General features: G+C 39.4%; 2 protein-coding genes across 2 annotated transcripts; both read right to left on the reverse strand.

The window, feature by feature from the left end:
- Positions 1 to 433: 433 nt before the first annotated feature.
- On the reverse strand, positions 434 to 8,972 carry LOC133998955 (dynein axonemal assembly factor 8). The gene is made up of 30 exons (XM_062438018.1): positions 8,934 to 8,972; positions 8,746 to 8,856; positions 8,509 to 8,646; positions 8,283 to 8,393; positions 8,078 to 8,180; positions 7,835 to 7,937; positions 7,515 to 7,757; positions 7,336 to 7,425; positions 7,112 to 7,259; positions 6,850 to 7,038; positions 6,607 to 6,747; positions 6,346 to 6,507; positions 6,145 to 6,252; positions 5,857 to 5,998; positions 5,395 to 5,683; positions 5,124 to 5,191; positions 4,794 to 4,948; positions 4,333 to 4,459; positions 3,665 to 3,796; positions 3,404 to 3,568; positions 2,648 to 2,932; positions 2,349 to 2,512; positions 2,119 to 2,260; positions 1,875 to 1,969; positions 1,669 to 1,783; positions 1,219 to 1,433; positions 1,033 to 1,118; positions 864 to 933; positions 588 to 651; positions 434 to 541 (listed from the first exon to the last, which is right to left on the reverse strand). The coding sequence occupies exons 2-30, from the start codon at positions 8,839 to 8,841 to the stop codon at positions 534 to 536; spliced, it is 3,954 nt and encodes a 1,317-aa protein (XP_062294002.1). The 5' UTR covers positions 8,842 to 8,856; positions 8,934 to 8,972; the 3' UTR covers positions 434 to 533.
- Positions 8,973 to 9,817: 845 nt separating this feature from the next.
- On the reverse strand, positions 9,818 to 12,802 carry igfals (insulin-like growth factor binding protein, acid labile subunit). Its single transcript, XM_062438027.1, has 2 exons — positions 12,709 to 12,802; positions 9,818 to 12,557 (listed from the first exon to the last, which is right to left on the reverse strand). The coding sequence occupies exon 2, from the start codon at positions 12,550 to 12,552 to the stop codon at positions 10,819 to 10,821; it is 1,734 nt and encodes a 577-aa protein (XP_062294011.1). The 5' UTR covers positions 12,553 to 12,557; positions 12,709 to 12,802; the 3' UTR covers positions 9,818 to 10,818.
- Positions 12,803 to 15,553: the final 2,751 nt, after the last annotated feature.

A 15,553-nucleotide genomic window follows, 5' to 3' on the forward strand; every position in this document is an offset into this window, starting at 1 on the left:
AAACGTCCCTTATTTTGTGACAAGCTGTATGAATATGTAGGAAATTCTCTACTGATAATCGTAGGAATTATTCTGTTGGTATATTGATATTTTTTGTGTTGTGAACACAAAAATAGGTGCAAGTCTTAGAATACTAGGTTTTTCTTTTCTATGTTGAGGATTGTGTACCGCATATTTTCTGTAGTGTATTACTAGTTTGTTAACACTTGTTAAATTGTTACACTACAGTTATGCAATGGTTTACAGAGTTCACAAAATTATTTTTTATCATCTTGAGAATTAAAATAATTTTTCATCTGAAATGTGTGAATACTTTTTGTCTCAAACACAACCTACAGAACAGCTTTTAGAAGATTGCTGGTGCCTAAAAAGTCGAGTGGACATCTGAAGGAGAGGAAAGTGATTTTTAGAAAGAAAACTGCATTACACCGACTTGAAAAAATATATTATCTAAAACATGTATTTATTTTTTTAAACTGGAAATATGAATTACATATTTCAGAGCAGACATCTTGGTAAAATGCAACAGATTATTACTTAATGTTTGTAAAATGTGTATGCACATCTTCACACATTTTAACTTTATGGTACAATGGTGTAACAGCTCTCAGGAGACAAGGCATCAAACAGGTAGCAGATCAGCTGTTCAGCCTGGTGGAGAAAACACAACAAAGATTTTCTGAAGGTGGTGGTTAGCAAACAGCAAAACAAGCAATACTTGAAGCACCAACTTAACACATTCATAGCAATACAACAGATCTTAATCATTACACTTGGTTGATTCCCAAAAAGCAGCTAAAGACTCCTGACTTGTTTTAGTCTTGTAGCCTTAGAGCAAAACCTCACTTATATTCATGATTTACCTCTTTCTCACTTTCTGGGTAGATCATCATTTCCCCCACTTTCTGTAGGTCTGACCTTTCCTTGTAAATACTATTGTAACAGCAAAATTCACAGGAAAAAGGGAAAGATTATTCAAAAGCAAATATTCTAAATGCATTCACTCAAGGTTTGAGTTATTTTTTTCCATACCTTTGGATAATCAAGTTAATGCAGGTCACAACCTTCTCCCCCTGAAGAGCAATAATGAGGCAGGGGGTCAAGTGAAGATGAGCCACCTTTTAAGGACACAAAGAGATAAGTGATACTCAACTGCTGATTGCAGTGTTTGAAGAACAATGTAAGCTCTAAAGCTTATTTAAAAGCCACACTCCTCACCCTCTCGTCTTCACTTGATAATCGCTTCAGTGTCCTGGCGATGTGTTGCTTCTGCTCAATATCCAGTATGCTCAATCTCCCTGCCACCAGATGGCAGCCTGACCTCAACAGCTGCTCCAGCATGTCCAGCTGGGATGGTTCTTGGCTGAGTGTTGATGCATTTATGGGTAGCAACAGACATGTTGTTTGCAAGAGAGCAGTGTTTATCAGGGTCCCTGGTACCAATAACAAGCCACACAGGACATTTGTTTTCAACACAGTCTAAAAAGGTCATCTGGAGTCATGTTTCAACATCAAAGTCCCAATAAATGATTGAGTAATCTAAAGTGAACCATTTTTGTTTTAGAGATGATTAAATCATGCAACCTAAACACAGGCCATATAATGGGTCTGCAGAGTGTAAATTAAAGTTACCAATACACATATGGTATATTGTCTGTTTGTCCAAACCTCCATTTGGTCCTGACGCCATCAGAGGTGACAGACCTTCCTTGGCTGCAGGGGCCAATGTGCAGCTTTGCTTACGTACTACAGAGGCTAAAGGGTCTGAACACAGGCTAAGTATCTGAAACAAGAAATCAAGAACAAACATAAAGCAGTGCAGGTGACAACTTCTCATAAGTTTGAAGTCTTGTTGCTGTGTGTGACATGTATACCTGCTCCTGTCTCATTGTGCTGGTAAAGGCACAGCAGAGCCCCTCTGGGAAAAGCCTCTTGACATCCTGAATTGCTCTCTGATAGGTTCCCGATCCTGTGACATTTTGTTATTGACCTTTAAACTGACATGTACACTGCAATTATATTGTTGATTTACTGGTTGATCTCTATGGATTCAGACTTCAGGAACGTGGTGCAGGGCACTGATCTTACTGTAGATATCATAGTATGTATGAGCCATACCATAGCAGGCCGTCCACAGGGATGAGTCCTCCTGGCCCAGCATGTCCAGAAGCCTCTGCACAGCATTTTCCCCTTTGAGGCAGACAGCCAATGACCAGCCAGAGCACAGGAACTGCACACGGGCCTCCAAGTCTGAGGTGTCCTGCACAGAACAAGGCAACACTATATGAATTCTCAAGGCATAGTTTGCACAAATAGGTCTAATTTTTTAATAATACGCTTTAAGTTACATTTTCTGCAGACAGCAGTGAGTTAGCATCACTTTTGTCCAGAGTCGCTACTTGCAGGCCCACCAACATTAGACCGCTCTGCTGGAGTTTGCGGAGTATTGTAGCCAGAGTGTGATTCCAGACGCTCGGTTTGAAGAGGAACACAGTGAGCAGCATCTGTGGATCTGAACAGAAAGTTCACTTGTTTCTGCTCTACAGTATCATTGAAAATATTCAGAGTACATCACATTTATCATTTGCTGCTTTTATAAGGTGCTAAAATCCATCAAACAAGAACATCCCTAGTTCAGCAAACTTACCAGGAATCATTTCATGGTCAAAGAAGAAGAGGGAGGCTTGTCTGAAAGCCACTTCAGGTGTGGGTGACATCAGGACACTCAGGTCACCATGACAATCGTGCTGTAGGAGCTTCTGCAGTGAAGCAAAAGCATCCACTCGTCTGAGAGCGCACACTAGTGCAGAAGATGACATCAGACTGTGCAGACTGCCATGGTAGAGCTGCTCTCCAACCTCATACGGACTCAGTTCCTGGGCCTGAAGTCGAGTCAACACAGGCAGCCACTTCAGGCCAAGCAGTTCGAACGCTGAAAAAAAAGAAAACATAAGCAGAGAGGTATGGTAACAGAATTCTGGTGTAATACTCATGAAATGCCAGATACAGGTTAACATTTTGTCTTTGTTTTAGTATGCTTTTGGTCTTTCCTTATTAAGAAATGTCTTATTAATGAAACAAAAGTTGTGTCAGTGAGTTTTTTAATACATTAATTCACCACTCCACTCCTCTTCTTACACGTTAATAGATTTTTCTGACAGCAGTTGGGTTATATTATTTGCAGGTTCTTCATTACAATGAGTTTGTTGTGAGTGGAACAATATTTCTTTCTTTTTAGTGCTAAACACCACTTGGACGCATAAAATAATTCACTCATATACTCATTCATTTGCCCACTCACTGAACTGTGTGGGCTGATTTGTGTATTTGACAGCGTGTTTGTTTATTTGCTGCTGCTCCCAGGACAGGCTGTACTAGAGAAAAACATAGGACCTTCACCCACCTTGTGGCCTTTCTGTCAGCAGTATGTGTAGGAGGTTCAGGCCTTGACTCATGTCCTTTCCGCACAGGGTCAAAATAACTACCTGGCCCATGTCAGACTTGAATGGACACTTCTGCCGGAGCAGGAGCACATCAGAAGGATTTGGCACTGCCCACATACACTTAACTATTAAGAAAGCAAGTGTGCATACAAAAACATGAGGGGAATCAGTAGAAGATGTTCCACTAGAATCTTTATTTACACTCAATTCACAGTGCTTACCAAAGATATGAAACAGGTGACTGTTGTAAGGCACAGTATGGAAGCACAAGCTTGGCTCCACAGCCTGACCATCATCACGTCTGGAGCGGATGCAACCCAGAAACTGTTGTGCCTTGAATTCTCTCATTATGGCTGAAACAATATGGCAAGTATACAAACATATTAAAACAGCCCTGCAATGAATGCAGACTTTGCACATTATCTGCAGTTTCTAGATAATAATAACTAATGACTTTGGTGAATTCCTGACTTAAGATGAAGTTCACATTTGTGTGTTTTGTTTTTTGTGAAATGTCACAAGAAATGTTAGATGCATCGCCATGGCACAAACATTCATGCTTTATCCTCTGATATTTTTAATTTGTCCAAAGCTTTGGTTTATGACCAAATACCAGCAAAACTGATGATATTCCTATCTGCCTCACCGGTACTTTGTATTATGTGCTAATCAGCAAATGTTACACCTTAGCATAACTTGCTTAACATCAGCATGTTAGCATTTTAATTATCAGCATGTTAGCATAATGACTTAGCATTTAGCTTTCAGCACTGCTGTGTCTTGTTATGTCTCACAGAGCTGCTGGCATGGCTGTAAACTTTTAGTCTGGTTTCTTTTCATATAATTAACTAGAATGAATGATGCTATAAACTGAGATGAAATTTGAGACCTGCTGGCAGATTAACACTGTGACACGATGCATTTTCTTTCCTGAGAATCAACACCAGACAGTGATTGGGCAACTTTGGCTCATCCTGATGTAGAGTTACAGTAGGTGGACTGCAATACACAAGGGCCTGGAGAAAACACATACTGGATTTAAGAGTGGGGTAAAAAATACAGAACATTGGCCACAGCAAGAAACATTTAAATGCATCAAAAATCACCATCTAAATACATTTACTTAGATAGCAGCTGAAGCTACATTTTCTATTATGATATAGCCTAAATGTCCTAACAAGAGTCACTCCTAAGTTCTACCAAAATCCATTCTACTTTACACCTCTGTTTTCTGTAGAAAATGGCAAACTTCCCTGGAAAGCAATTCAAATAAAACATATCGTAATTTGTTGACTTTGATTCGTGAGGTTCAATAATTCTTTTATGTTATTCTGTCAAACACTTCTTTACCTGCTGGTTGCTGAGTCCCAGGACTGCAGCTCCACTACTTTGCAGCTGCAGCCTCTGCAGCCCTCTCAGGCTGAAGCCTCTGCGCTCGCATACAGCCAACACTAGGGCGTGGCAACACAGAGGGACAATAGGTGATACCACAAGAAGCATGTCGCCTGTGCAGAGGGAGAGAGATGGGTAGGTTAGCAACTCCACTCAAGGTAAAAAACATAAATCCTCAAACAAACAAAATTGCACTTGGGGCAGTTAAGATGTGAGCTAAAAATTAAATATGGACAGAATACAGTGTCCCACTTGAGACAGTTTTAGCTCCTCTCTGAGTTACAGTACCTTTAGTTGTAGCACACAGAAGGGCGGATGATCTTACATTGGACATGCTGCGTCCGACTCTGTCAACCCTACTAACAAAAGAGAGCCATTCATTCATTTGCTTAAAGTGACTAAGTGTAAATATTATATTATAATACAAAATCAGTGTCAGTTATTTTAATTGTTGATCAAATAATTGGTCAACATAGTCTAATAATACATTTAAAAGTTTGAAGAAAAAAAAACTACACTGTTGAATGAATTTTGGAATTTTGGAAATTTGAAAACAAACTTATTCAGAAGCTGCCTGTGATCGTCTGGCCTTCCTCCTCGAAGCCGTCCTGAAAACCACAAGCACAGCTCCCTGTGGACTTGACTGGCCAGTTGAGGGGAGTACAAGAGTGGAGATCCTTGACCTCTGCAGTGGTTTAGGTTTTTAGAAGGTGGATCTGTCTTCATGAGCAGCACTGAATCTAAAGAATTGGTTAAATCCTTCATCACTGAGTGGGCATGAGGGCCCCGAACAGCAAGAGCAAGGACCGGCTTGGTGGTCTCGGCACTTTGGATAACTGCTTCAGCACCTAAGAATCAGATTGAGTGTTTTTATTTCTATTCTGTATAGATATTTGCTTTGATTTGATGTGACAAGGATCCTGGAATAGAGTGAGATCCAGAGTGTCATGTACACCAGATGAATAAGCCATAAGGAAAATTACTGAGTACTTTTATAACAAATGGCTTCAGGTATTCTTACCAGTACAGTTACTCAGGACCCCCTGTGGTGGATAAAGGAGCCGCAGACCACACACATCGAGTCCTGAGTCAAGGACAAGCTGGAGGGTATAGTGTGTTAAGATGGGAAGTAGTGAAAGGGCACACCACAGAGTGAATGATACCTATAGTAAAACACGAAGGGAAAGTTAGCATAAAATCAGTTGCCGCTATATCTGTGACTCCTTCCTGAGATCAACAGGAAGCTGTTGAAAAGGAACAACTATTGACAAGGTAAAACTACTGCACTGCTGAAGGACAACATGCTCACCTCTGTGTGCAGCTCTTGTGTGGTCTCTCTCCCCTTACAAACACACTCCTGAGTTTCCACAGTCTGCCAGTAAAACCCTGGACTGAGACCAAATGTCCTATCTATAACCTGAAATACAAAGCCAAGGCAACAAAATACAGTCAACAGAATGCAAAATCATCTGAGCGGTTGGAAATATGTGAAATCTCTGCAGCAAACCACCTTTTTGTTTGAGGTGGCAGAGATAAAACAATTTAAATAAAGAGAAGGCAGGTAGATGGGTGAGGTTGGATGTAGCCAGTGCGCAATTGAAGTGAGAGAGGTCTCAGAGAGGAATCTGCAGACATGTTTATAGAAAGGTTCATGGATGTCTGTGTCCCGTTTCTGCAAATCAAACAAAAAGAAAAAACAGCATCAGCACACAAATCATTAGACATTATGAAGCCTAAACTTGAAGTGTGTTTTTGTTTCTTTATTATTCACCCTCGGTGTATAACTTTGACGAGCCACAGCTAAAACATGCAAAGCTAGCCCGTCCTCAGTCCACAGCTGCTGGAGTCCTGCAACCCAGAATGGAACCTTTGCATCAACTCCGTCTTCATCATGACGAGGGTCTGGACCAACCTAGCACACATAAACAAGTGTTACTGACACGGTGAGGCACAAACTCAGCCTTAATAACAAACTTTGGCATATGTTAGGAAAGATAAGCCATTGCTCACTAACCAGAGACAGACACCAAGCCACAAGAGTGTTGTACACATTTGCTTTGGTTACAGGATCCAGATATTTTCTTTTTCCGTGAGATCTGCTTTCAGCCATACCAGGACTGGAGAGGCTGACAATAAGCTGCATGCACCCTTTACTTTCAATATCTGCTGGAAGAGTACTGATTGGCTGGAGATAAGACGCTTCCTGTTAAACAAGCCATAATAAGTGTAGGCACTTTTTTAAAGTACTGTACATTTTGAGTGTTGTGGTAACTTACAAAATCATACAGAACATCAGTCTTTTCAGCAGCTGGCTGCTTTTCTCTGACCGATTTAGTCGGACGATGTAGTCTCAGCTCCTCATGAATTTGCTGGTGTTGTTCACGTTGTGATGTCTGCTTCACTTGCTTTCTCTGTTGCTGGTCTCTAACAAGAGTATCATCATGGTTAATTTAGCTTACTGTCAATGATGTGCTGAATGTATAAAGAAAGAAATACATACCTCTGCTGCTTTGGTGCTTTGGGATATTTATTTCCATTTCCATTCATCTCTCTTATTTTCTGAAGCAACATACTCTTGCCAGTCACTTCTCTGGAAGCAAAGAAATGACAATATGAACTGGAACACAATGTACTTAAATGTGAATCATAACAAATGTTTCTAGTGCAGAATATATTTACCTGTCCCCTGCCTGTGATCCAACATGCACTTTAAGATTGGGTTTCTCTGCAGGTGGTGTTTCCGGGTGAGTGTTGTGTTTGGCTGGTGACTTGTAATCTGGTGAAAGCTTCGGGGATGTTCTTGGTGGTTTTATTGAAGGATCAGGGCAGCGCAAGTCAATATAAACTGTGGGACATTCCTGGTGGCTCAACTGCAACTTTGCTGCCATGCTTTCAAATGATTTGTTGCACACATTATTCTGTCTGTAGGAAACAGGTGATCATCATTATTATTATTTTAGGGACTTGGTTGCAAAACTTTCTGTGTCATTTTAACATACCTAATATGGTTATAACTTGTCACAAGATCTGATGCAGACTGGTTTTTGGAGAAAGCAACTAGCTTCTCCATTATATCCCCCTGTGACCTGTCCTTGTCACCATCTATGAAGAGAAATTGGTTTGAAACTATAGACACAAGTAAATTCATAATTCACAAATTCAACATAAAACAATAGGTAGATAACCATCCACAAACCCTTTATTGATCACTATTTCTACATGGATGGTGTGTAATTACTTACCTGCATGTAGTTTTGGAAGTTCCCCTGACACACCTTGTTGTAGAGGCACCGTATCCTGTTTGAGATTTTGGAGGACATCATCCAAATCCCACTGGTCAAGCTTCTGTATGTAAAGGTGTTAAAAAAGGGTATTTTTGAATAGAGAATGCTTACACTGATCAACCACAACTGGCAAAGATTATTTTTATTACTTTAACAAGCTCACCGCAAATGAGAGAACGACAAAACCTTTATCAGATTTACTGTTGTTCCCATTTGATTTTAAAGAGACATCCAGCTTGGCTCTGTTCAACTCCACTATTTTCTTTTCATTTGCCTTTAACAGGGACATAGAAAATGAATGAAAGGGAATGATTACTATTTAATGTATCAAGGCTTTACAGTGCTTTACTCTCATCATAACAGTGACTGCAGATGAATATATAACCCACCTCAATATCAGTGCCAGACTGTTGTGTACCCCAATGAGTTACAGTGGTGCTTTCTACAATTTCATCATCATCCAACTTCAGACTCTGGCTGCAATTCTCCTCTGACCAGCATGTCTGTGAAAAAGGTTTCAACAACTCCTGGACACACACAAACACACAGACAACCACTTTATGTCAGGTCAGTAGCTCATGGCATTATTAGAAAACAATACAAAATAAAAAATATAATTGAATAACCTCCAGTTCATCATCTTCCATGGGGAAATTATCCTCCTGGACGTCTTCAGGGACCTTTAGGGAAAGACCAGCTGGTCTTTGAAATATTGTGACCATCCCTTCATCCTCGGACTGTAAAGACGTAACATTGTTTGGTGTTATCTACTTAACTTAATTCATTAAAATGAATTAGGAATAAAGAAACCTACCAATAAAGAATTAAAGTCGATGGTCGGTATATGCGGTTTCACTTTCTCCAGAATTGAACTCCAGGGATTCAGCTCCATTTTCAGCGGACATAAATAAGCCTTAAAGTAAGACAAACGTGTTTTACATTACTGTGAGGAACGTATTTGGTTACCACTGGCAACAGAACGCTTCTATGTGCGGCACGTGAGCCTGTCAACAATGCAGTGTTGCCTTCAGGTGCTGTCCGAAATATCGCACGTGAAATCACAGGGAAGCGTTTTTACACCTGGACAAACAATTAGGTTACAAACACGGTGCTCTGGCTGTTCATGACACACATACAGAGAAAGGGACATGCCCCGAGGTAGGTTGATAAACTCAGTCTGGACAAATATACCCAAGTGTTTACAAATACTTCAGTAAATCCTCTTGAACATGCTTAGCTAGTGTCAAATTCATACCTGTTCATCTTTTGTAGCTGCTTCGTGACTAGCCAACTGTTTGACTGACCAGTGTACAAATGCCGTGCTACTATCCCCCATAATTAAAGTTAATTGTAACATTTTGGTCGCCCAAAAAGTCTTATTCCACATTTGGTTGTACTAAAAGACCTTCTAAGGAGTTGTATCTTAAGTTTTTTTTTCTGGTAACGCTCTGTACATTTTGTTTAAATAGTTTTAAGTCTTTTTTTTTACTAGTGAAAGATCGTGCTAACCAAGCTAGCAGGTGTTGAGGCCAGCTCCACCCTCTCGTCCAAATATGGTCACTTCTGGCTCCAAGAAATCGGATGGCAAAGGTTAAAATCATGGTGGTATTGTAAAAGCTCTTATAATACATTTACATAATACATGATGAAACACATAAAATATAATACATACAATATTTTAAATAAAGAGAAGGCACACATGTTTCAATCAATTTATTGCACTTTTTAGACAATTTCCTAACAGTTCAAACTACTTAAAAGTAACAAGCATTTCATGAAGACACCAGCTGTACACAAATTCGTAATTCCTCCTGTCTGTAATTTTTTGCCAAACCTTTTGGACATCCACCCGTCACATAAATTATCATTTATTATGCCTTGATGTCTTAAATTTGCCATTTTAGTTTTGTTCCTCTTATTAACATTAACCATTTCATCCATCCATTTCAGATTACTGGTCTATTCCAGTTTTCTTTCTTGTTATCACAATTTTCACTGTCCTAAAATGCTCATGATCACAGCAATGAAAGTGGCATTCTGTAACAATGTAAATTTGATACTTTGTGTGTTAAAGAGCATGAAGGGAGGTCCAAATGGTTTATACATGATAGCATATAGAGGAATAGAATACATTTTAAAATATATTAAAATATATCACATTTAAATCCATTCATTGTTTTTTTTATATACTTGCATATATATGCAAAACTGTCTCCATATTAAGAGATCAAATCCCTAAACTAAGATATATACAGTCCCTCTTACTCTCTAATGTCAGTATAAATTGAATTTTCTCAAAGTATTTTTTGAGGATTGAATAAAATTCTATTTTCTTTAAAGAGGTGGCAGTTTACCCACTATAGTCGCATTTTCCCACAATTACACAGTCACTATTAACGCAAAACTCCATAAAACAGAAGGAAATTAAAAGTGGTCGGTTGTTGTTGTTTTTTAAAATGAAAAACATCTTAGCATCCTTTAAGTGTATGTTTTGAAACATATTTTCTGTAAAGATGATGACAGCAATTTTTCTGTTAATAGTCAACGTGAAATATGAAACTGAATCTTACATCAGTATTACAGTTTTGAACTTGAAATTTGAAACATTTAGTTACATTATTAAAAATATTATCTGACAATACTGCAATACTCTGTCCTGTGTACCACTCAATTATGTAATCATGTATGTTTGTGTCTGCTTAGCAGGTTTGGAAGACTTCATTGTCAATATCCCGTAGGTCCATACCAGCTAGATGTGGTGGGCTGGTGCATGTAATGTTGTTGTATATGGTGATAGTAGTGTCAGGCTCTTCACTCTCTGCGTGGGTCTCCACTTGCCGAGGTATCACCAGTGGATTCCTCAAGCTGTAGTTTCTGAGTGGGAGGGCACCGCAGTCACATTTCCACCGGTTCCCAGACAACAAAAGTTTTTCCATATTCTCTGAGAAATCAGGTACCATGCTTGTCAAGGCATTAGCTCTCAGGTCTAGATAGCGCAGCCTTGGAAGTAACTGCTTTGTGCCATTTTGCAAAAACTGTCGACATTCATTGTTGGACAATAGCAAGTACTCCAAATTCTTTAGACCAGAAAATGTGTTGGTTGGGAGAACCTCCAACTTGTTATAACTCAAGTCTAGTCCCAGTAGGCCTACCAGGTCCACAAAGCTCTGGCGTTCCACTGTAGAGATGTTGTTGTGTTGCAAGAAAAGCCTCCGTACACCAGACAGTCCAGTGAATGCTTGAGTTGTGATTCTTGTTAGACAGCCTCTGTCTAGATGAAGGCTGTGAAGCTTCGACAGGCCCTTGAACATCTGGTCCGGTAGACTGAGGAAGCAGCTTCCGGACAGGTTGATAACAGCCACATGAGACAGGCCTGTGAAACTACCAACTTGTGCCTCCTGCAAGTTATTATGCTCTAGCTCTAGGACCTCAAGATGACTAAGGCCTTCAAAGATCCTCTCGCCCAGGGCTCTGATCCTGTTGTAGCTGAGTCGTAGTTCTTCCAGGTACTGCAGATCGCGGAAAGTCCTGGGCCTAATTCCAGTGATAGAGTTGTTGGAAAGACGCAGCACATGAAGACTGTGCAGGCCCAAGAAAGTGTCGTCGTGAAGTGCAGTCAGTCTGTTGTTTGTGAGATCCAGCCATCTGAGCGACCTCATGCCTACAAAGGCTCTGGGAACAACTGTCACGATCTGGTTTTGGGCCAGGTAAAGCTTTTGTAGTTTAGTGAGTTTAACAAACACGTTAGCCTTGATGACTTTGAGATAATTTCCAGTAAGATCCAACTCTTTAAGCTCAGCAAGATTTTGGAAGAGCTGTGGTTGTAAGTAAGCAAGTCTATTCCCTGCTAGAACAAGCTCTCGTAGACCTGTCAGGTCCTGGAATGCTGTCTCAGGTAAAACTGCTAGTGAGTTCCACCCTAGGTTCAGAAGCCACATGTTTGAAAGTCCAGCAAACAGTCTCTCCTCAACACGAATCAGATGGTTGTTATGCAGACTAAGTGAGGCAAGGTTAGGTGTGTTCTGGAAGATAATACCCGGTAATGCCCGCAGGCGATTGCGCTCAAGGTGAATGTGTGCTAGTGAACGAAGACCTTTAAAAGCCTGAGGGTCAAGAGTCGCCAGCTGGCCACTCTGCAGATTCAAAAAGTCCAGATTTGTAAGATCCTTAAAAGCCGATGCTGGGAGCGAGGGGAATAAGTTGCCATCCAGCCAGAGAGAGTGAGCGGATGGCGGCATATCAGATGGGACTTGTGTGAAGTTTCGAGCACTGCAGTACATGTTGAGCTCCAAGCTGTATTCATCGTGCATACAGGAGCATCCCTTAGAACATGGAATAGGCTCTTCGGTTGCCTTGTCTCCGGCTGTGTCGGGGTCTGACAACACCAGTGATGTTCCCAGTACCCACAACACCAACAGCACAATGGTTCGCATAACAGCTGTGAATAGAGTATTGATATCACTCAGTAAATTCACTCTCAGACATTCTCACAGAATGGTGTAAAAATGTGATGCTTTATTAAAAATGTTGGGGGGTTTTCCCAGAAAAATGTAATTGTTAGTGTTTTGATCTTAAAATATATTGCTTACCTTGAACCCGAGAGATCTTGATTTAAGGTGGACAGGCTGTGAATTACTGAATGACCAAACCTTGTGCAATTGCTTGTACACTGAATGGAAAGTCGGCCAAGCCCCCAAACCTTTTTCAAAGTGAAGTCCACTGAATGTGTACAATTAACCCATTCATTCCCATTAGGCTTGTGCAGAATGTTGCTAGTATTTAAAAAAAAATCTTTTTGAGGACCTTACTCTGGCTATCATTTATATCAACTGTGATCATTTAAAATCCATAATCCAATGTCCTTAATAGTTCCATTAATATAAAGTCTTTAAAATGAGGCCATACTATCTATTGGGTCAGTATGGTAATAATGTTACTTTATAGAAATATCTAATGATGACACATGGTACTCCCATTTATTCTTAACTTATCACACACATCCTGTATTATCAATCTAATATGGGATCCAGTGAAAGTAGCCTGTAGTGTTCAGTAAAGTCAGGGTTCTGTCACTGAGTGCATTTACTGTAGATTGTAACTGATATACAGTGCAAAAGAGATAAGATGAACCCAGTGCACTAGATCCTTAACTGAAAGAATATGACTTTGTATACATTACCTGTTTAGAAAAGGGGGTTATATTAGGAGGGGGGCGGGCTGTGTGTTACCTCATACTCTGTAGTGCATACCTAATATAACATAATCATAGAGTATAGTTAACTAACTATTAATACCAGCTATCCCTTTTATATTTGTATAAATCCAAGTTATTATTAGGCTTATACTGTCTGCAAAAAACCTGATAAAAACTGATATGCTACTTTTATTCACTTATTTGACAGTGCAGGATGAGGTCAGTTCCAGAGGTCCATTTCCTAATCACATCTGTGATTGTAATGACTAACTTTCTGTTTACTCTTTCCTGTGGTATCTGGGTTCTTTTAGACAGCCATGAACTGGTCATGCTCTAAAGGACAACCACAATTCAGATAACTGTGTGTGCTTGCACATGAATTTCATTAACTGACTTATCAAAACAGGATTCACAACACCTCACAACATGAAGAAAATTAATTTAATTGAAAAATCTAATTCTCCTCTGGTAGGAAGGGTATGTGATGCACAAGACAAACTTACCTTTTTCAGTAGCCTGAGGTTACACTCAGTGGATTTACTGAAAAAAACATTACCTTTCTAACAATTTTAATTTTGTATGTAAGTCAAAATAGTTCTTGGATTTGTTTAGCAATAGTCCCACATATATTAAATGAGATATGTGTGCCTCAAATTCATCACCATGTAAGTTTAAATAAAAAAATCTATGTTTTTAAATGTGTAATTTGTGTTTAACTGAAGGGTTTTATAGAAGAACAGATATGGTACAAATTTGAACAGTATGCAGTGTTTTTCTTAAGTGTCTTCTGTTTCTTTTTAGCATGATGTTATTTTATTTTATTTTTTAAAATTGTGACAAATACATTTATCACAATGCAAAAAAATTGCACTGAGTGAAATCTTTTTTTTATTGTGCATATGTCCCACCAATTAATCAATGTCCATTTAACTGATGCTGAAAGAAGATGTGATAGTCAGTTTACTGAGAAGACCAGGGAGTCAATGAATTCAAACTTTTATTTCTTTTGCCAGTAGAGAGCACTGCTGGTTTGTTGTCACATCTAGGTCCAACAGCATGGTATGTTGTTTGCCTGTAAAGGTGTTTGAAAGCATTTTAAATGGTTAAATTTTATTTAATGGTAAACAGAGCTTGTGTCGGACATAGAACATGTGTTCAATCTTATCAGGTAACACTAGAGAGCTGTAGTTGTCATATTTTGTGACATCTTTGGATAATACATGGGTTAATTAAAAGGGTTGTTTTGGTTTCATAGAATGCATATCAAATTATTTTACAAAGAGGAAAATAAAGCACTGCAGGTTTTACTACCAAAAACTGGCTGCTGTAGTGAGTTGTTTCATGATTGTTGCTCCCCTGACAAACACCTCTACATAATTGGCTCATTCCTCGGCACTCAACCAGACACAAAGGTTCCCAGGTTTTTCAGTTGCTGTTGGCTTCCTGAGAGAAGGAGAGGAGTCTTTAAAGTGAGAGGCAGAGCCTGCTGCCGTGGCTGTAAGTGTTTGACTGGACTGTGCCTTGCTCTCCTCAAATTATTCCGGATACATTTTGTGCTTCCTCAGCAGTGGAGAACAGCCCTTATAGGCACAATGTCAATCTAAATTGGACGAATGCTTGCTGATCAGTATTGAAGCCCATCATACCACCTTTTTCCCTCTGCTGCTCTGTGAATAAATGTGAAGAAGTCTTGACATGAAATGCTCAAGAAGCCTAACACAAACTTTCAGCATCATTTAACTGTACATAATGGGATCAGACGCTGCTTTGTTGGGTCTGTTTAAGTCATTTACTGTAGTACAAATCATTATTAACTAACATTTTTTACTTTTCTATCAAGATCACATTCAGAAATTTTAAGTGTAGTTTATTAAGTAGGCATATATAATGTTTTACTTCACAGATTGTGTCAGTTAACTAAACTAATTTCAACATGGCCAGTGATAATGTTGAAATCTGTGTAGGTGTAAGGGGAATATTATGCTAACAGGTCTGGTTTAAAATTCTTCATTCGACCTATCAAAAGGGGAATGGTGACTGGGATCAATACCGTTTATTTGTTCTGTGTTTGTGTCTTTGCTTAGGCTACTCTCCAAGTAGTGAGCACAGTTTACGGTTAGAGCTGATTCACCTTTGAAACCATGCAAAGTTTCCAGTTACCTTGTCAGACATGAAACACTGAGATAAACAGTGTTGAAAAGATGTACTAAGATGTACCTGTTGTAGGTTTGTAAAGCAAA

This window comes from Scomber scombrus, chromosome 18 (assembly GCF_963691925.1).
Source record: "Scomber scombrus chromosome 18, fScoSco1.1, whole genome shotgun sequence".
In the NCBI taxonomy this organism is placed as follows: Eukaryota; Metazoa; Chordata; class Actinopteri; order Scombriformes; family Scombridae; genus Scomber; species Scomber scombrus.